Source organism: Gossypium hirsutum, chromosome A01 (assembly GCF_007990345.1).
Source record: "Gossypium hirsutum isolate 1008001.06 chromosome A01, Gossypium_hirsutum_v2.1, whole genome shotgun sequence".
NCBI lineage: Eukaryota > Viridiplantae > Streptophyta > Magnoliopsida > Malvales > Malvaceae > Gossypium > Gossypium hirsutum.
In genome coordinates, this window is record NC_053424.1 from 95,558,966 (window position 1) to 95,579,860 (window position 20,895).

At 34.2% G+C, this 20,895-nt stretch overlaps 1 protein-coding gene across 8 annotated transcripts; it reads right to left on the reverse strand.

Annotated features, from left to right (window-relative positions):
• Positions 1-2,312: 2,312 nt before the first annotated feature.
• On the reverse strand, positions 2,313-19,661 carry LOC107916626 (ATP-dependent DNA helicase Q-like 5). Of its 8 annotated transcripts, none has more exons than XM_041109657.1 (21): positions 18,485-19,659; positions 18,354-18,407; positions 18,126-18,250; positions 17,805-18,017; positions 17,637-17,715; positions 17,289-17,396; positions 17,127-17,201; positions 16,947-17,000; positions 12,347-12,391; positions 12,164-12,258; positions 11,937-12,066; positions 11,617-11,715; positions 11,404-11,459; positions 11,206-11,308; positions 10,473-10,601; positions 7,131-7,300; positions 6,884-6,908; positions 6,682-6,797; positions 5,860-6,000; positions 5,670-5,731; positions 2,313-2,485 (listed from the first exon to the last, which is right to left on the reverse strand). In XM_041109657.1, the coding sequence occupies exons 1-19, from the start codon at positions 19,550-19,552 to the stop codon at positions 5,913-5,915; spliced, it is 2,832 nt and encodes a 943-aa protein (XP_040965591.1). In that variant the 5' UTR covers positions 19,553-19,659; the 3' UTR covers positions 2,313-2,485; positions 5,670-5,731; positions 5,860-5,912. The 8 variants fall into 8 exon arrangements, with proteins under 8 accessions (XP_040965591.1, XP_040965578.1, XP_040965538.1 ...); XM_041109644.1 differs by having other exon boundaries at positions 5,670-5,734; XM_041109604.1 differs by lacking the exon at positions 2,313-2,485 and adding an exon at positions 5,243-5,577.
• Positions 19,662-20,895: the final 1,234 nt, after the last annotated feature.

Below are 20,895 nucleotides of genomic sequence, written 5' to 3' on the forward strand. Positions count from 1 at the left end.
GGACTTGAATCTCCTAGGTGCATGTTCGGCTAAGTGCATGTATGATCACATTCAATGTTTTCAAGGTTCATGAATGTTTCCATTCATGTATGGTGTGCTATCTCTTCATTTTTCAAGGTGACCATTCGGCCAAAGGACACCCTCACATGCATGAAGATAGCTTGGCCGATTAGCTTCCCCATGAATATCCTTAATTCGTTTCACATCTATGTTCACATGGCAAGACTTTTCGGCTCATCTTTTTCACACTAGAAGACTCTTCAACATTCGTTTTTCACACATATGTTGGCCCTTGGAGTATCCACAATTAATTCATAATTTTTGGCCAAACATTGCTTCATTTAACAAGGTTGGCCAAACCTTACAAGTGACCATTGGACATCATGCACTCATTTTGTTTTTCTTAAGCATGAAGGTGCATTCATCCACCATTCCCATAGCCAAATCTAGTCATGCACATTAAGAGTTAATGTTTCTAGAATTTTCTTTTAATTAAATTGTAGTATGAAAGGCCAATCGGCTACCTAGACTTTAGGCCTATAAATACTTGTTCATTTTCGATGTAAAGGGACTTTTGAAACTTTGTTAATGTTATGCTGCCGAAATTATGAGGCAAACTTTTCTTATATTTCGTTCAAAGATTCGATTGGCGTTCCTAGCGTTCTAGTTGTGTCAACCGTGTTCTTTGTCGAACCTGAACTTATCACTATCCGTAGTGTGGCGTTCAACATACCGAGGTTCCTATCTTGTTGGATAGTGGGTCGAGGTTCCCTTTTCCAAACCTAAACCGAACAAAAATAAAGCGCATATAAATAACGAGTCGATACCAAATCGGTATTGGTTCTTGTTTGCATTCTTTGATCGATCCCATTTCTTTCTTAACCCAAACATACCAAAAATCGACCATGTCGTGCCATTACATCTAAACCATTTCTTTCAGACACCTTTCTTCTCAACCCCGACTTCTGTTTTTAAAAATTTCTAAACTAAGTTAACGTTACTTCTCGTAGACGATCGGGCATTTCACATACGACTCGACTCACCTCGAGACGGATCGTATCAAAATCTTACAGTCAAATATTACACACGGGATGGGAATAGAAAGAAATAAACATTTAGCGAAACGGGGTTTATCCACCTCGCTTTCTCTCAAGTGGCTGACATTACATCAGTTCAATGTCCTCACTCCATTATTGTAACTTGGAAATCCGAGCTTTGCCAAGACTAATACGACAGCTGAAGTTTCAGTCACCAAATCTGCATATTGAAAATCTTGTTCAAAAAGTTGAGGCTACATCTATTATTTTGATGCTCTCTAATAAATCCATTACAAATTAACTTATGGCTAGAACCTTTGATAACTGGTTGCAGGATTTTACTTGAGCCATTCTATAACATTATACTTTTGCATATTTACAGCGAAAGCCACGGTTGGCATAAGCATTGTGAGTAGTACAGAATGAAATATCAAAAAAATTTATGAATAATTTTAAATATTATATAAAAACTATCTTCTAAATTTCTTAGGAATGTTTCAAATGACTTTGTTGTCTATCATGCCACACCAAACTTTATGGCGATGCCTGTAGTACCTGATAAAGCAAACTTTCCTATTTTCAAACCTATTATTTAGTTTATGAATGAATGCACTTTATTTGACAAAAAATAAGAATTTAAAAGAACGATATTCTCTTAAACTAATGAAATCGATCTTAACCTTAGTTAATGGTATATAAAACTTAAATTTCTTTTAATTACTTCCTTTGGATAAAAAAGTTTTAGAAAAAATTGAAAATTTTGCTTGACACAAAATATAAAATTAATTAATTACAAAGATTAAATATGAGTTATTTGAATTGATTTTGTTTAAAATAATTTTAAAACATAAAATAAATTTTAAAATTTAAGAGAATAATTTAATTAATTTTAATATTATAATAACAAATTGATTAACACTATCTAATAAAAAATTTTCAATAATTTACTTAATTAATTTTCATACTTTGAAATTTAGAATTTCAATATTAAAAAGAAAAATAAAATTTTAAAACCTCCAACAAGAGAATAAACAAGTGCAATTTAACAATTTACAATGCATCATTTTAATTTCTACCTTTCACTTTAATCTTTAGTGTTTTTTACCCAAATTAATATTTTTTTTAAAAATGGATGACCAAAATGAAAATGTCATAAAGTTGAGTGACTAACTAGACTAATTTACCCAACAAAAAGTTACTAATAATTCCATGCAAAGCACTGAGTTTAATTATTATATGCTGGATATTATCCAGATTCCTTTCCATTCATTTATTATATTCAGAGGCCTGTTAAGGAATTTTTTCATAGATGCATATAAATCCTAATAAAAATAAAGAAATAAAACCAACTATTACGACTTCAGCTCCCTCCTCCAACAGTATCCATCCTCTCATAAAGGGAGAAGTGCCAAGTAAATAACTGTAAACCTTTCCTCAACCTTAGCAGGCTGCAGATAACAGAAGATTGAAAATTCAAATGTCAAATTAGATTATTTCCTGTAATAATGGATAATTAAATGCAGAACTACTATCAGTTTTGAATATCTAATATTTCATCCTAATAATTTCACTATCATTTCAGTGAATTGGGTCTCTCCTTTTTCTTTTAAGTTGTGTTTGTTTAACATTTTCCAATATTTGTTTAGCTGAAAATAATTTCCCACTGTAACACCTTTTACAAAACACGGGAAAAAAATATTTCTTTTAAGAAAATGTTTTACAGATTTTATTTTGGTAGGAAGTTTTCCAAAGTTTTTCCCTTTACCACTAAACTTAACTTGAAGCCTCTTCCCCTTCCCCCTTCCCCCATCCTTGTCACTCTAATCTACTCATTGCCGTCAGCCAGCAACGATTTCACAAATACAAAGTACCAAAACAAAAGAGTGAAGAAAGAGACTAAACAACCCCTCTTCTCAGACTCTGTCTCCGACCTTGCAATAGCTGAACAATCACCACTAACCCCCTTCCCAGAATGTTGTGTCGAGCATCAATGCTATTGGCCCGTCGACCCATTTTGGTAGCAAGGGCTCAACCCTTCTCCACTGATCTGCCAGTGGCTCCCTCTGTGGATGCCACATTCAAGGAGGCGTGGACTAAAGTGATCCCCAATATAAACCCTCCTAAAACTCCTCTCTTTTATACAACCTCGTCCTCCCACTCTTTTCTCCATCCCTTCCAAACTCACTATTAATTTCGTCCTTCCTTAGGCTTCTGAGTTGACTGCCAAAGAGGTAACATTTGGGTTTTTTTTTTTTAAATTCTATTTGGGATATTTCTGATTTGTCTTCAATTTTGTTTTCTAGGATTAGGATTGTGGAAATGAATATTTTCATGCTATTCTCCGGTACATGGCAAAATGTCAAAATATTTATTTTTGCTAAAATTATGTTAGTTGTTTTTTTCGATAGAATGCAATGCCAATTACTTTTATTTTGTCTTATCTGTTTGTAATGGTGATGATCTGAATGGGTCTCTAATTGTATGGTGTTATTGTTCATTTCAAACGTTTGCCCTATACAACTCTTATTGGTGAATTTATCCAATAATGATACCATTCAATGCAATCTTTAAATTGGGTTACAAATTTTAAAACAAAATTAAATTCCCTAAAAGACAAGACAACCAATTGTGGTATTGCACTGCAATTTAGAGTATATTCGTATTACCTTTGCTGATTTTCATATTCAGAAGCTAATTATAGGATATCTGTTAGCTACAGCTCTTTTATCCCAAAAGAAATGTCTGTTTTCATATTTGTTGTCTACTTCTTGTCAATGCCAATTCTGCTACTCCTTTTAAATGAAAAAGTTAATGGCCATATTAGGCTTATTTGATTGTGAGGTCGTTGGGAATGCACTTAAAAATATAGTGACACTGATAACTAGTGTCCTTAAAATCCTTGAGTAGACAAATAAAAAGTGAGGGTTGTATTTTTATTAACATTTGCTATCCTACTTTACTTCATGCACTTCCACGCCTTGCTGTCATGATATTTCTAAGCATTCACTCGAATACTTAGAGCATTTATTTTAGAAAATTGGATTTGCTTATATAAAACTCATCTGTTCGAATTTTAATTCCACAGTATTCCTTATTATGCTATATATATTTTTATTTAATTTTCAAAAGCATTTACCTTGCTCTGAATTTTGGACATTGAATGGAACCTCATAATTTTGCACAAAGATAATTAATTTTAGCTCATGGGCATAGATTAGTAATGAAGGAAAAGATGTAATTCTAAAGGATTGCACCTAACTACCAAAACTACTATCTATCTATCACTTATATTTGTTCCTTGATGGATGATAATAATACTGATACTTGATCAAGTTTGCTAATCCTTGCTATGATTTGATTCCACTATTCAAATATTTTTCTTCCATTATGTCTTTATTTCTTTTAATAGGTTCCAACACCAAAGGCCATTAAGAAATCTCCTATTATTCTCAAAATGTAATTCTTCCTTTTAAATGGGTCACTCAAGTGACAAAGTTAACTACTGATTTTTTTTTTTTTATTTTTGCATAAATACCACTTTTTATTTATAAGGGGAAAGAGGTAAGAGATTAATTCAAAGATCAAACTTGAGACTAATGTCAACTGAAGACTCTGTTTATTTATGTTCTACTCTTTTTGTTTTGGTATGGGTTTCCCTATGAAAATTTAAATAAAAATGCAACTTTTCATGGTGCCTTTGCCAAGCAAGAAAAACGTAGTGTATGAAGAAGAATAATAGATAATATAATCTTTTATGAATTAGCTCAGTTATTATCAGCTTGTTGTGTTACTAGGAATATGTTACTCCATTGGTAATTAATAATTTACTAGGATAAAATATTTAAAAGTGGAGATGTTTTGATTTGTAGAGTTTAGTTACTGCAGATGTTACAAATATGATACTGTGATTCCAAGATTTTGAGTATTGTTGTATGAAAAATGAATATTTATAAATAAATCATTGCAATATATATAAAAATACTGTAAAATATAAATTTAATAGATATAAAATAAGCTCAATTAAACAATAAAAAAAATTTTCTCGAATGTATGTTTAATTTAAAACAGATTTTATAAAATATTTTCAAGAAATCTGTCAAACAACAGAAAATATTTTTATACAGATTCATCCAAACACCAGAAAATATTAACTTTTCCAAAAAAGTTATTTTTTAGAAATCATTTTCAGTCAAACAAACAAACCCTAAGTTTAAAATTTACTATCAATTCATCGTTGTTGTAACTTGGAAGACAACAATGGGCGGAAATGTCATAGACCATAAAAGGGAAAGGATCACTCATGAGTTATGTCCATTCTTGGAGCCAAATAAAATAGGCTAAATTGCAAATAGTAAACATGCTGACCATCATGCATGAAAAATTGCAAATGGCATTGCCTCCCGTAAATGTTATGCAGGGAGCAAAGGGACAAGTTCATCATGCCGCATGCTTGTTTGCAATATAGTAACTATTTGCATTCCTAGTATCCTTTGGAAGTTCAAAGCCTTAATTCATTTTAATTATGCAGCTGTTCCTTGACCTGAATTTGGTTTTTCGAATGTAAACATAAAGAAAAGATCACTAGAAAAAACCTTCTTAAGTTCCGAAATGGAGAAAGGTGAAGAAGTTTACCTGTCATATAAATTACACATGCGACTGCATTTTTATCATGTTTTCTCTACTCTGCAAACCAACTTCTAGACCGCCAAAGCATAGTCAAAAAGAAGTATCAAAATCATCGATAAATGAGAAATGATATTTAACTCACAAAAATAGCTGGACAAATGTATATATTGGGGGGGGTGAAGGAAGGCATCAGTACCTTGATATGGCTCTCAAATAAAGTTGCTTGCATATCGTCCATGAGGCAAAGATCTAAGGTGCATCTTTCCCAACAAAATTCATGAGTTCTGCCTTTGCTGCATTCATTACCGCCTTGAAATCTATTTGTATATACCTTCCCCTGCAACTCAGCATCAGAATAATCAGCTCTCTCCTTTCATGAAAAAGATTATAGAACCATGGCTATGTGGTGATGAAGCACACTGTCAAAGCAAAAGGCTAAAGGGCAGTACAATGACAATGATTATCCTTGGACTTCGTCTCAAATGTAAAGTTCAATAAAGCCCTGAATTTAGTCAACATTATGCAACATTTGATCCAGTACAGTTCATTCTTGCACCACCTGGCTATTCCAAAACTTAATAGGATTATCACGCAGGATGCCAGGAAAAATGTGAAACAAATGTACTAATTTTTTTATGTAGTTTCTAAAGATCTCTTAAAAACCTTTGGGAAAGACATCTAGGAAAAAAAAGAGAACATTCTTTTCATGGGTATTACAAGTCATGTGGCCTACTTGGTAGAAAATATGGCCCAAGAATTTCTAGACAACTGACAAGCTATCATATGACCAATTAAATCTTACATTATACTGAGACAAAAAACTTGCAACTGCTCTTGATGTTAACAATTCCTATGTATGAGCATTATAATTAAAACAAAATAATAAAAATATAAGATATTATGATTTGCTCAAGATGTTAAACTGGATTGCTCAATGGATGCTTGACATTCACCAGCAAGTAATGGTGTTAACTCCCTCCAAATATGACAAACAAACCAAGGGAAATATAGAAGATACCAGAAATGAGTTCTTGACCAAATTGAAGAAGGATACGCTGGGCTTCCAATTCCATGCATTATCCTTGCAATAGCTCTTGGAGTAAACTTGACATTTGAGTTGCTCTGCAGAAAGACCTGTTTGACCAAAACAGACGAAATGTTGTAGAACTACCAAACATGAGTATCTTGATACAGAATTGCATTGTCTGTATAAATCTCACCTTTATATCTGCTCGAAGAAAAGGGCTGCAAACAAACATGATAGTTCTATCATTATGGTGATATACAAATAAAAAAGAGAGAAAGGAATAGATGATTTATTCAGCATGAAAAACTCAAATAGATAAAATAGAAGTGTGAACAGGACATTATTCATATAGATTTAAATTAGAACTCAAAGACCATCTTGGACAATTGTTAGATGACATTCATCTTTGTCTAAAAGCCAAAGACGAAGAATTAGTGTACCTGTTCTGACCCATCTTATCAAGGACGTCAAGGTTATTGTCCCCCCTAAAATAATCCGAAATTCTCTCTTGCAAGTATGTTGTCTGCTGAGCAACATTGCAATCATGTGTCTTCTCACATGTATCCACTGCAAAAACTGCAGAACTGTACATGGCATCCAATTTCCATACCTGATTTAAAAGTAAAATATCCAATTCAAGTCAAAAGAAGCAAGAACAGCAGAAAATGTTCAAAGAGAATATCAGAGCCTGTATGCTAGAAATCACAGAAAATTAGCACTGCCAACAGGTTGATGTGTTTGTTAGGTGCATTGAAAATAGCATCAACTATTATGCTTGTGAAAGTAATATTGTAACATTCCAAAATAGGGCCTAAACGGAACAGTGGTTGCGAAACCACAAATCTGAGGTAGAAAAAAATTTATTTTATTATTATTTTGAGGTTCATGGTATGATTACATGATTGTACGAAAATTTCGTGATAAAATTCTATGCATAAAGTGCTTAAGTTGAGGTTAGGGACTAAATCGAATAATTTGCAAAACTTTCATTCTAGAAGTTTTTAGTATGAAATTATTTTGGAATATTAATTAGGAGATCTTAAATGGTAATTTGACCAATTTTAAGTTCATGGACAAAATTAGGACATGGAAGGAATTTTTGAAAGTTCAGTAAGGAGGGGTATTATGGTCATTTGGTTATTAACATTAATAAAAAGGTAAAAAGATGATAAAATTGTATCATCTTCTTCAAGTTACCAGCCGAACCTTACCTCTCTCCATAGCTGGGGTTTCTTCAACTTTCAAGCTTTATAGTAAGTGATTCCAAGCCCCGTTTTTAATGATCTTTACGTTTTTTAAGTCCCGGTAGCTCGATAAAGCTTATGCTAGCAATAATTTAAGTTAGGAATCAAATTTGGAAAAATACCCATAGGTGAAATTTGTGTATTTTGATGTTTTATGATGGAATATGAGGCTTTAAATTATGTTAGACAACTTGTGCTACTTGGTTTTAAGTGAAAACGAGTAAAAAAGCTTAATCGGTAAAAATACCTAATAGTCATAAGTACATGTTAGTGTGTGAATTTGATGTTGTCATAGAAGGGAAAAATGATCAGTATGTCATAAAACATGAGAAAATAGGATGAAGTTTAATTTACGAGCCTTGGAGCAAAAGTGTAAATATGTGAAAGTTTAGGGGCAAAAATGTGATTTTTCCAAAGTTTGAGTAAAGGGTTGTTTTGATAAATGTTGATATTAAATAAGCTAAATTTGCTATTATAGATCAAGAAGAGCGAAATTCGAGAGTAAATCGGGGAAAAGAAAAAGTAAAGGACTAAATTGTAAACTTTAGTCACATTTTGTATCGAGGTAAGTTTACAGTAAATAAATGCAATATTCTTTTATTTTACATTATTATTGTAAATTTCCAGCATTTATATATTTATGTTATGAAAATATTTAAAGTCGAATTTAAGGTGAAGTGATAGAGGAAAAGTGTTAGAAAGCCCCGGTTGAACCCTAGGAATGTTAGGATATTAGGGTTGACAGGACAGAACAGAAATGAGCCATGTAATTCCATATTAGAAATATGGCTTTGGAGACAGGATTGAGCCATGTAAGTCCATATTATATATGGCATTGGAGACAGGAATAATTCATGTAAGTCCATGTCAAAGACATGGCATTGGCAGGGTATTGATAGACAAGAATGACCCTAGTATCCTTAGTATTCCGAGTGGTTCAACGGGTCAGAATACGAGTTAAATTACAGTGAATTAACAGCAAAGGAAAAGTAGATTATATTTATGAAAAAGAAAAGGTCAGGTAAGAAAGAAGGTAAAGGAATAAAGAAGAAGATAGAAATTGAGAAGTAAAGAAATTTATGATGTTAGATGATATTATGCATAATTATCCATTATGTTGAATGTTGTGATTTATTTGCTTGTAAGCTTACTAAGCCTAGTGCTTAATCTCTTTATTTTCTTCTTCTTATAGTACTTATCTAACCACTCGGGGATCGAAGGAAACGTCGGAGGCCGATCACACTATCAAATAAATAACTCGGTATAGTTAGACGTTTTGTTTTGTGTATGGCATGTATAGAAACTTAGCTACTTTTGGTATAATATGAACAATGAATGATGTGTAAATACTTGCTAGTGATTAGCTAATAAAAATGGCCGATGATATGCATGTTTATTAATATGTATGATTGAATGGTGATTATCACATGAAAATTATGAAAAATTTGAAAGTAACCTAAAAACAGATTCAAGTAACAGAAATGACGTAACTTTGAAAAATCACTAAAAATTGTAGAAACATAGTTTGAAGATGAATAATATATTAAATTAAATCTTATTATGTCTATTTTCTTATGGAATAAGAAAAACAGGTAAAGGTATTATATTATATGATATATCTGAGTTTTAGTGAAACAGGGTCAGAGCGATTTCTGGATCCCCTATTTCAACTTTGGAAATTCACCATAAATTGTAAAAAACTGATTAGAAGGTTTACTTTATATGGTTATAATCCTTGTTGAGTCTAGTTTTAAGAGAAACAAACGGCTTAGTGATATGAATTTTGTACAGGAAGAAACATGGTTCGTAGCAAGAAGAGGTTAGTGCAGTCGAGTTTTGAAACAAGGGAAACTTTAACTAATAAACTGTACTAATTGGCCAAGTCAAAAATCTATGAAAAAAATTAGTGGATAGATATATGAATCTAGTTTCAGGAAAAATTTACGGATCTTAATTTTGAGTTTTGGAACTCAAGATATGAATTTTTAGGCGACTACGACGCAGAATGGCAGCACATTCCGAAAAGCTTAAATAAACAATTTAAAACTATTTAAGTGATAGATTAAGTTTAGTAATGCCTCGTGCTCGATGCTGGAAATAGTCTCGGCTAAGGAGTGTTACAAATATTAGTAGTAGTGTTAGAATTTATATTAAACTCTTACTTCTTTTCCTAGTTAAACTTTTGTAAACTAGTATATATGTATGAGATTCCTATGAGTAAATACATAAGCTTTTCTTTCAAATTCTACCTCTGTTTCAATACTCATATTTCTTGTCATCAGAGTAGAACAAGAGTACTTCTTAATTTAGAGGTGGAGAAAGGCTGCTTTATAACCTCATCATTTTTCTTATTACAAGTCAAGAAACAAAAACTGCAACATTATATGACATGAATCTCCTCCAGGGATAACAACCACCTAAATTATTTACAATTAAAATCAGTAACAAATGCCTTTTCTAAATGTCCCTAGAGAAAAAATTCTAACACCCTATGAACTGCGTTGACAACATTTAAATGACTCAAGAAAGGCTCAATACCTTGCAATTTTCAATATCCAGTAACCATCTGGTAAGAAGTTCCGTGAGAGAACAGAAATCACTAGGAACCTTAACAATCTTATAGCAGTAGGCTGGATCCTTCAACTCATATGTTATTTCTCCCTTTGCCTAAGATAATCCCAAAAAGAATAAGTTAAAAAATGATGCTGCTTCCAAATCATACACAAGAAACCAAAAATAAGCTTCATAATAGAAGTAAAAAAGGTAGATCAATTTCAAGAAAAAACAGGATAGTAATCACATATAACTAGAGAAAAATAACACTTTGCTTCAAACAAGTTCATTGAACCATCATGTAAATGAGTTTTAAGTTTTCTACAATTGCTGATAGGCTATTGGAAAGTGAATATGAACACAATTATGTTTCAGCATGCAAATAAAGCAAATCAACAGGAATCTTTGTTGATGCAGTCACCTTCAGAGCATCTACTTTTTTTCTGATCTTAATAAACCATAATGCATAATTTTTCATGCAAACTCAGCTTCATAAGATAATCTGGGAGCAAAGCACATAAACTAATGTCTTAACCTGAGCATTTATGGTCTCTCATAATTATATTATTAATTGGTAGATGATGAAAATTCAGTATTGTTTTTGTTTTGATATTGAGAAGCCTTCCACCCAAATGAAGACAGGTTGCCTGCTACTCACAAATACACATAAACAATGTATAATAATAATTGAGAACTAGTTTCTTTTAATAACTCCAACCTTTAGATTCTGCAAGTGATTTGATAGATCACCAGGTGCAACCCCAATGCTATTTGCCACAGTTGGTATATTGAACACATACTGCCCTTGCTTAATTTCTGACCTGAAATTTTATGGTAAAGCATAACTTGCTCTGCCAGGAGGTATGCCTGAGAAGAATTCCCATTCTACGTAACCATGCATGAAAAATATACTCACTTCTTCAAAATGGCCGCAACTGCAGTATCCTTGTCAGCAAGTAACATAGGGGAAGTCTGTAAATATGTAAGATTATTTCAGTCTTTCAGTTAATACGTCACTTCAAAGCTTCCAAATTTCAAGAAAAAGACCCTTAAGGGCTTAAAAAAGCACCACAGCCTAACTGCCTGAAGCAATTAACATATAAGAGATATTTATGAAAGGTTTCATTACCTTATGGAAATTCAGAGTACAAGTAACATTTAGCTGTGGAAGCAGATGCAGGTATTGAGTTTCACCCAACTCCAGATGTGTTAGAAGTGTGAGCATTACCTGCAAACAACAAATTAGATGAATGATAGCCAATAATTTGCCAAATGTCAGACCGCCGACATAGTTTTGAAAAATGAAAAGAGGAATCACGATATACTATGATTAGCCTAGTCCAAATTTCAGTACAAATGTTTTAACTTGCATATTTGTTTAGTATTTGTTAATGGAAACTATTTGATTGCAAATTCTAGAAGTCCATTCAGGATGGTACAAGAGAGAACCTCTTCTTTCATATCAAATTTGCGAGATGCTAATTCTTTGACCAGGGAACAAACTTTGCTATGTGAACTTGTGTCATCAGCAAAAACTTGACAAAGGAATTTGTTTACTGCAAATTCATCCACTCCATCACTGACAACACAATGTTGAATATTGTTGAATGTAAGTTTCAGAATTCTTGAATACTCTCAATAAATGCTTCATGTAAGATCAATTTCATGCTAAATACCTGTGCATAAGACTACGGAGCTTGTAATATGTGACATCATCAAAAAATAGATGGCAATAGGACAATCTCCCATCTCGTCCACCACGACCAATCTCCTGCTAGAGGTGAACATTCATTTGATTAGCAAACATTGAGGTACAGAATGCCTTCCAAAAACCTAATCGTTAAGGAGCAAATGTCAACCTGGACATACTCTTCTAAGCTTTCTGGCAAGCTATAATGAATTACCTGAAACAAATTCAAGTAAACAACAGACACACACACACACACATAGTGTTAGTAAAACATGGTGGTACAACATCTAATGCTAGCAAATCACAGCAAAAGGAAAAGTATGTCTGGAGATTCCCAAAGAACTAAACTGGTTCTCTTACTTAACAATTTTCTGCTAACTGTCAGATTACAGTTTACTAATTAAGGAATATTTAAGTGTATCAGATAGGATTCTGTAAATATTTTACTGATTACTATCCCTAACTTTAAGGCTGTTTTTTTTTAAACAGCATCCCTAGAGTTAGTCTGTTTCCTTGTATAGAGTTTCCTAAGTTAGGCTTACTATGTGTATAAATATTTATGTAATTTCTTATGACTGAGCGGAATAGAAAAAGCCAGTTCTTAACATGGTATCAGAGCTGTTTTTGTGGCTCAAATTCTGGGATTTTTTTTCTTTGTCTGGCAACTTCTTCTCATTCCCGATCAACCCTCAAGCCTGTAAAATTTGTTCAAAAGAAACATGGCTGAAACTGTCAAAACCAGCAACACTGGAGAAGGGAATTCTCAATAATCATCTGTTGAGTTCAGTAAAGAAGAAATTGAGAAGTTGAAGAATCTACTGGGGTCATTGGAAAAATCTCCTTCAATAGGTACTAGTGGTTTGGTTTTTTCAAGTATATCCTCTTCTCAAAATTCTAAAATCTCGGATATACCCACAAAAAGTTCTTGGGTCATTGACTCAGGAGCTACAGACCACATGACCCACTCCTCACAAAAATTTGTTTCATATACACCTTGTCCTAGTAGTAGAAAGATAACAATAGCCGATGGTTCTGTGATCACAGTAGCTGGTCAGGGTGATATTGTTATAAACAAAACCCTTACTCTTAAAAATGTCCATGTTCCAAAATTATTTACCAATCTTCTATCCATCCAAAGAATTACCAAAGACTCTAACTGTAGTGTGGTTTTCTATCACAATCGATGTCTTTTTCAGGAACAGAATACGAGGAAGATGATTGGACATGCTAAGGAAATGGCCTATACTATCTTGAGGAATCCAGTGGAGAAGTTAGTGCTCTGAATTCCTCACCATTATCTTTCATATCCGAATCTATTAAAACCAAATTTAGCTCCATCACCTCCGCCTTGGTCATCCATCGTTTAGAGTCCTTAAAATTATGTTTCCTTCATTGTTCAAAGGATTAACTGTTGAAAAATTCCATTGTGATGTCTGTGAACTTGCAAAACATAAACGTACCTCTTTTCCGCTAAGCAATAAAAGAACATCCGTTCCTTTTACTCTTATTCATAGTGATGTTTGGGGACCATCCACTATTTTAAATATTTCTGGGGCTCGGTGGTTTGTATCCTTTATTGATGATTGTACCCGTGTGTCTTGGATATTTCTTTTAAAACAGAAATCTGATGTAAGGTCTGTCTTTCCAACCTTTTACAACATGATCAAAACACAATTTAGAGCTGAAATAAAAAGGTTTAGGTCAGACAATGCCAAAGATTATTTCAATCAGTTTCTCTCACCATATTTCCAAGAAAGAGGCATTATACATGAGTCATCTTGTGTTAGCACACCCCAACAAAATGGTGTTGCCGAAAGAAAAAATAGTCACATTTTAACTATTACAAGAGCCCTCTTGTTCCAAAAAAATGTCCCTAAACAATAATGGGGAGGCTGTTTTAACTGCTACTCATATGATAAATAGATTGCCTACAAAAGTCCTTGAATCTCAAAGTCTTATGCAAGTTCTAGCAAAATTCTTTCAAAGTCTTATGCAAGTTCTAGCAAAATTCTTTCCTGATTTTAGTACTTTAAGTAGCCTTCCTCCTAAAATATTTGGTTGTGTTGCCTTTGTACGTGTACATTCTCAAAATAGAGAAAAATTTGATCCAGGAGTTGTCAAGTGTGTCTTTCTCGGTTATTCTTCCACTCAAAAGAGGTACAAATGCTATCATCCAGCCACAAAAAAATTTTATGTATCAGCGGATGTTACTTTTGCAGAACAAGAGAATTTCTTTACTCGTCCTTATCTTCAGGGGGAGATCTTATTCACAGAAGATAAGGACAGAGAATTCTTTCTTCTTGACATTCCAGCTACTGTCCAGCAACCAAACACACATTCCAGCTCCCGTCCAGCAACCAAACACTCACATTCCAGCTCCTATCCAGCAACATGAAACAGAGCCTAATACACCCAAATCACAAAGAGGGATTCAGGACACTACTCGTCCTTTACTGGTTTACTCAAGGAAGAAGGCACCGGTACAAGTTCAATCATCTTCTCCTCCTATACAACCTGAGGTAATTGCTGAACCTACTACTGAACCTACTACTGAAACTACTGAAAATTTAGATGAATTTCCCATTGCTATTAGAAAAGGGATTAGAACCTGTACAAAACATCCCTTGTACTTATTTTTGTCTTACAAAAATTTGTCCCGTAACCACAAAGCCTTTCTTACTAGCCTAAATTCTATCTCCATTCCCAAAACAGTATCCGAGGCATTAGAAGATGAGAATTGAAAAAATGCCATGAAGGTTGAAATGGAAGCTCTTAAAAAAAAAAGACATGGGACTTGGTGAAATTACCGAGAGGAAAGAAACCAGTGGGATGTCGCTGGGTGTACACAGTGAAGTATAAATCAGATGGTTCCTTGGAGAGGTACAAAGCAAGATTGGTTGCTAAAGGGTACACTCAAATGTATGGAGTAGACTACCTTGAGACATTTGCCCCTATTGCAAAGATGAACACTGTGAGAGTGTTGTTGTCACTAGCTGCCAACCGAGGCTGGAAATTACAGCAATTTGACATAAAAAACGCCTTTTTACATGGTGATCTTGAGGAGGAAGTCTATATGGATGTTCCACTAGGATTCGGTCCAAATACAGGACAGGTAATTTGCAGACTAAAAAAGGCTTTGTACGGACTAAAACAGTCTCCGAGGGCTTGGTTTGGAAGATTTACCAAAGTAATGCTCAAGTTGGGGTATAAACAGAGTCAAGGAGATCACACTCTGTTTGTAAAACACTCATCTTCAGGGGGAGTGACTGCTTTATTAGTCTATGTAGATGACATTATAGTGACTGGTGATGACCTGGAAGGAATGGAGAATTTAAAGAAATGCCTAGTAAAAGAATTTGAAGTCAAAGAACTCGGAAAGTTAAAATATTTCCTTGGTATTGAAGTGGCACACTCTCGGGAAGGAATCTTCATATCTCAGCAAAAATACATAGTTGATTTGTTGACAGAGACAGGCAAGTTGGGATGTAAACCAGCAGACACACCCATAGAGGTGAATCACAGACTTGGAGATGCACTAGAAGATGCAGCAGTTGATAAAAGTTCATATCAAAGACTGTGGGAAAGCTCATTTACTTGTCTCATACCAAACCGGATATTGCCTATGCAGTCGGTGTTGTAAGTCAGTTTATGCACAACCCCAAAAAATCACATCTTAGAGCTGTGTATCAAATTCTACAGTACTTAAAGGGCACGCCAGGTAAAGGAATCCTATTTAAAAAGGGGGAGAATTTAACCCTTGAAGCCTATACTGATGCAGATTATGCAGGGTCTATGATTGATAGAAGATCAACCTCGGGCTATTGCACTTTCCTAGGAGGCAATCTTGTGACTTGGAGGAGTAAAAAACAGAATGTTGTGGCTAGATCTAGTGCAGAAGCTGAATTTAGGGCGATGGCTCTTGGAATTTGTGAGCTATTATGGCTAAAAATTATTTTGGAAGATTTGAAGATCAAGTGGGAAGGTCCAATGAAGTTGTATTGTGATAATAAGTCTGCTATCAATATTGCACATAATCCAGTTCAACATGATCGTACGAAGCACGTTGAGGTTGACAGACATTTTATAAAGGAAAAACTGGACAGTGGCTTAATTTGCACTCCATTTGTGTCCACTGATGGTCAACTAGCAGACATACTTACCAAAGGGTTGTCTGGAAAGTTGTTTCAAAAACTAGTAAGCAAGCTGAGAATGGATGATATCCACTTCCCAGCTTGAGGGGGAGTGTCAGATTACAGTTTACTAATTAAGGAATATTTAAGTGTATCAAATAGGATTCTGTAAATATTTTACTGATTACTATCCCTAACTTTAAGGCTGTTTTTTTTTAGACAGCATCCTTAGAGTTAGTCTGTTTCCTAGTATGGAGTTTCCTAAGTTAGGCTTGCTATGTGTATAAATATTTATGTAATTTCTTATGAATGAGACGGAATAGAAAAAGCCTGTTCTTAACAACTAATCTTTCTTTTAGCAGGATGGGTCAAACCTCAGTAAAGATTACAACTAGGGAAACAGAAGTAGAGAGGAGCAGCAGTGACATACCCTTTCCTAACTCACTAATGCACCTAAATTTAAGACTAGATTTTATGTAGGTATAAGAGGGTACTACGGCCTTAACCTAGGATGATCAGGTAAATTTCAACTAACCCCTACATTTGAGCTAAGCCCAAGTGGAAAAAAACTAGACTAGATTTTATGTGAATACAATGCAGAGAAACCACAGAATTTATGAGTAAGCTTTTTCTTCTTACAGCGCCCACATCCCTCTTGTCAAGCCCCATGCCAAATGCCACAGTTGCAACAACCTTATAAAAGATAGACAGTTATTGAGGTACTTGTTATGACCATTAAAAGCTTTCATAAGGAAAAATAATTCATATTCACTGCAGAATACAGATATTGCAGTGAGACTGAATCGGGATAATTCTCACCACTCTAATCTTGTTGGCACAAAATAGCTCCTGTATGCGGCTACGATCCCTTGCCAGCATACCACTATGGTAACTCTACATGAACATTAAAAATAAGCTTGCAAGAAGCCTGGAACGTACAGTATGATGGAAAAAATTACGCAACAATATAGAAATAGTCACCTTTGCAGAGATATTGTTATCACATAAGTACCTGCTTATCACATCAGTTTCAGACTGCAAAATCCAGTGCAAGTAGAAATTACTAATGGCCTGAGAACTATACATGGACTGCATAAAATAAAAGCAAATAGCCACAGTAATCTGAGACCAGAAGCATTACAAAAATAGTTTGTTTCCCTTTCAAGTAAATTTAGTAGCAGAAGATGCTAAATTGCTTATACAAGTGATCTACAGAATCAGCATAAATGAGTTATCCAAAAGCAGAACTGCTCAGAAGAACTAGGCATGAACATCCAATTGAACAGAGTAAAGTAATTCAAAAATGAAAAGAGTCAGTACCAATCTTACCTGAAATTTGCAGTAAACAATAATGCTTTGAGCTTCCAAAAAAGGAGAGGACTTCATCAACTTTAGCATATCCTTCATTCTATGATGTTCAAACTGTTAGAAGTATATTCATAGGATAACCTAACCCGTGAAGTGGAACTAAATTAAAAAAACCAGCATGGGACTTGCCTATTGCTGCTCAAAGACACTGATAACCATAGATTATCCCTAACTTGTGCCTTTTGAATGAGATTTGTTGAAGAAATCTCTAGAGCTGACATGATAGACTGCAAAGTTGTGGTTGTGGCAGTTGCAGTCATTGCAAGAATGCATTCAACATTGAGTTTGGCACGAAGTAAAGATGCCCCAAGCCGCATGTATGAGGGCCGGAAATTATGCGACCTGTATATTTTAAATTCATTTTGATGCAAGTGATATCAAATAAGTTTTGTTGGGCATTGAAGGGGTACAACCAACAATAATCAGAAGAAAGCTAGTTCAACAACTCACCATTCAGATACACAGTGAGCTTCATCAACCACTACAAGTGATACAAAGTTAGGAGTAGAGTTAGGAGTAGAAAATATTGACAAAAAGTCTGCATTCAAAAACCTTTCTGGTGAAACAAAGAGCACCTAAAACACAACCCATGAAAACATTAGTTTTGGGGCAGTAAAGCAATTCAAAATTCCAACATACATAATATTCACCAAGAATGTTCTAAAGCGGTAAACCCACTTTTATGCTCCCTTCTTGAACCATCCTCAGTGTCTCAGCAGCCTCTTCAGGTCCCTATTGAGTTCAAAAACCACATTATACCACCTATCAGTTACTAATAATTCTTAATGAGAGAAATAACCCAGTTCTACCTGACTGCTAGACAAGAGACCGCCTTGAATCATAGGGGGCAACTGTTTCAATTGATCAATCATCAAAGCCACCAATGGACTCACCACCAACGTAATCCCCGGCAAAACCACTGCCGGAATCTGATAGCAAAGCGACTTCCCAGCTCCTGTTGGCAAAACTAGCATCGTTGATTTGCCAGCAAGAATCATCTTGATCGCTTCCAACTGTCCATCACGGAACAAATCGTAGCCATAAATAGCTTTCAACAACCTCACCAGGTTCTCCTCCGACACCGCGCTTCGAACCGCCGAAATCGCCGCTTCAACTGACTCGCATCTACTCGGTTTCTCTGCTTTCGACTGCAACTTGATTTCCGACACTAAACCTTCTTCGTCGCAAAGGCTTCCCGTATCGACTTCGGATTTGACTCTTCTCTTGCTTCTTTTGAAGTACTTTGATTTGTAAGAGTAACTATTCATCTTTTTACCTTTGGCTGTGAACTTGCGTTTATAGCCATTGAAATTGAGCCTCACGAAGTTACCTTCTTCGCTGCGCTTTTGTAATTTAACTGGGGGTAAAGGGGCATCTCCTCTGATCAAATTAGGAAGCTTCTTGTTACAAGTTTTGGTAGAACCCAGGCCGTCAGAGCCATTAATTTTAGGTTCGGCGGTTATTTCTGGTGAGGTTTCCGGTTCGAAATTGAGGGAAGGTTTACAAATTTTGGAGAAGGAGGCGCGACGCGTGGAGAAGAAACCGGCGGGGAGGGTTTCAAGGGAACGGCCAATGGAGATTGGATGGGGTTGATCCGACGGACGGCGAATCTGGAAGGGAAAATTACCGACTGGAGAAGGGAGGTCCGGTTGTTGAATGGGTTCAGGTTCAGGTACGGGTTCGATTTTATCGTGTTTCGACGAAGATGGCTTTTTGAGTTTGAAAATGATATCCAAATGAGAGGAGCGTTTGGTACTTGCGGTAGATTTGTAGGAGGTAGGAGGTTTTGGAGGCGGTTGCGGTGGCCGCCGCGGGAGTGGGTCTCGTGGAGGAGTGGCTGATATATGTGATCCGTCGGAGTCTGAATCGTAGTCCATGTCTGTCAACTGAGTCACTGAGACAAGTAGAGGCGGTGAATGGCCGACTGCGGAGACCTCAGCCGCTTTACAATTTTTTGCGCTAAAATTTCCCGCCTAAAGCTTCTTTTTATTATTTTAATATAACATATACTACTTATCCCTTCGAATTAATTAAATTACAATAGTAGGCTGTTCGTGAAATTTTATTTTTATATATAGATTTTATTTCTAATTTTATTTTGATTATTAATTAGTAAACGAAAATTGTTAAATAAATTTAAATATTATGACTATTGAATAATTTATCGTAGATTTATTTTAGATATGTTTATGGCTCAGGTTATTTGTTCAAGTCTAATTAAATTTTAAAAAGGATTAGACAAAAATTTTAGAAAAAAATGGGCTTAAATAAAAATATTAGATCCGTTTAAAATATTGGTCAGGCTTAGGCTTGAACATTTATGACTCAAGTCCAAACCAGCCTGATTTTAAGTTTATAATATTTTATATTATGTTATTTTGATATATTATGTAATTTATAACACATAAAAATTTTTATACTAAATATATAATACTACTCTAATGTAACTATTAAAATAATATTAGAGTGAATATATAAAAAGTTTCAATAAATAAAAAATATATAAATTTATTAAATATTAAATTAAAATAATATAATTAAGAAGTGATTGCATGCAATAGTGAGACATATTACACTCTTAAGAGAAAGATTTAAGTTCGAATCTTGAAGATGATATTGTTTGGAGGGGCAACCACAAACACTAAACATGGACCGTAAAATGGACATGAAGAATGTCAAAACGTATATATAAATATTTTTTAAAAAAATTAAAAATTAATATGAGCTAGTTTAAAATGGGCTTAGTTATTCTTTTATAAATATTGACAGGCTTAGGTAAAATTTTAAACTCATATTTCGATTCGGGACAAACTTGAATAAGGATAAAGTATGTTGATATCAGGCTTAAACCTAGTCCACTCTTTCCCATTAACATCTCTAATCTACTTCATCTTAATAGCGTATTTAATTAGCAAAAATAGTGATAAATTTAAAAGACCTTTCTTAAAAATTATAATTACTTATTATAAAAATATAATTTTCAGAGCTTCATTAAAAATTATATAAAATGTGGAGGGATTTATGTTACAATTTTTCCCTTTGCAAATGTTTTCTTTTAATATGTCAAATTTTTATACAGTGAATACATTCAAAATTTAAAAATTTTGCGGGTAAACTACATAGTTGATCACTTAATTATAATTTTTTTTCATTTTAAGTATTCAAAATAAAAAGTTACAATTTTAGTACCCACGTTATAGTTTGGTCACTTTTATCATTC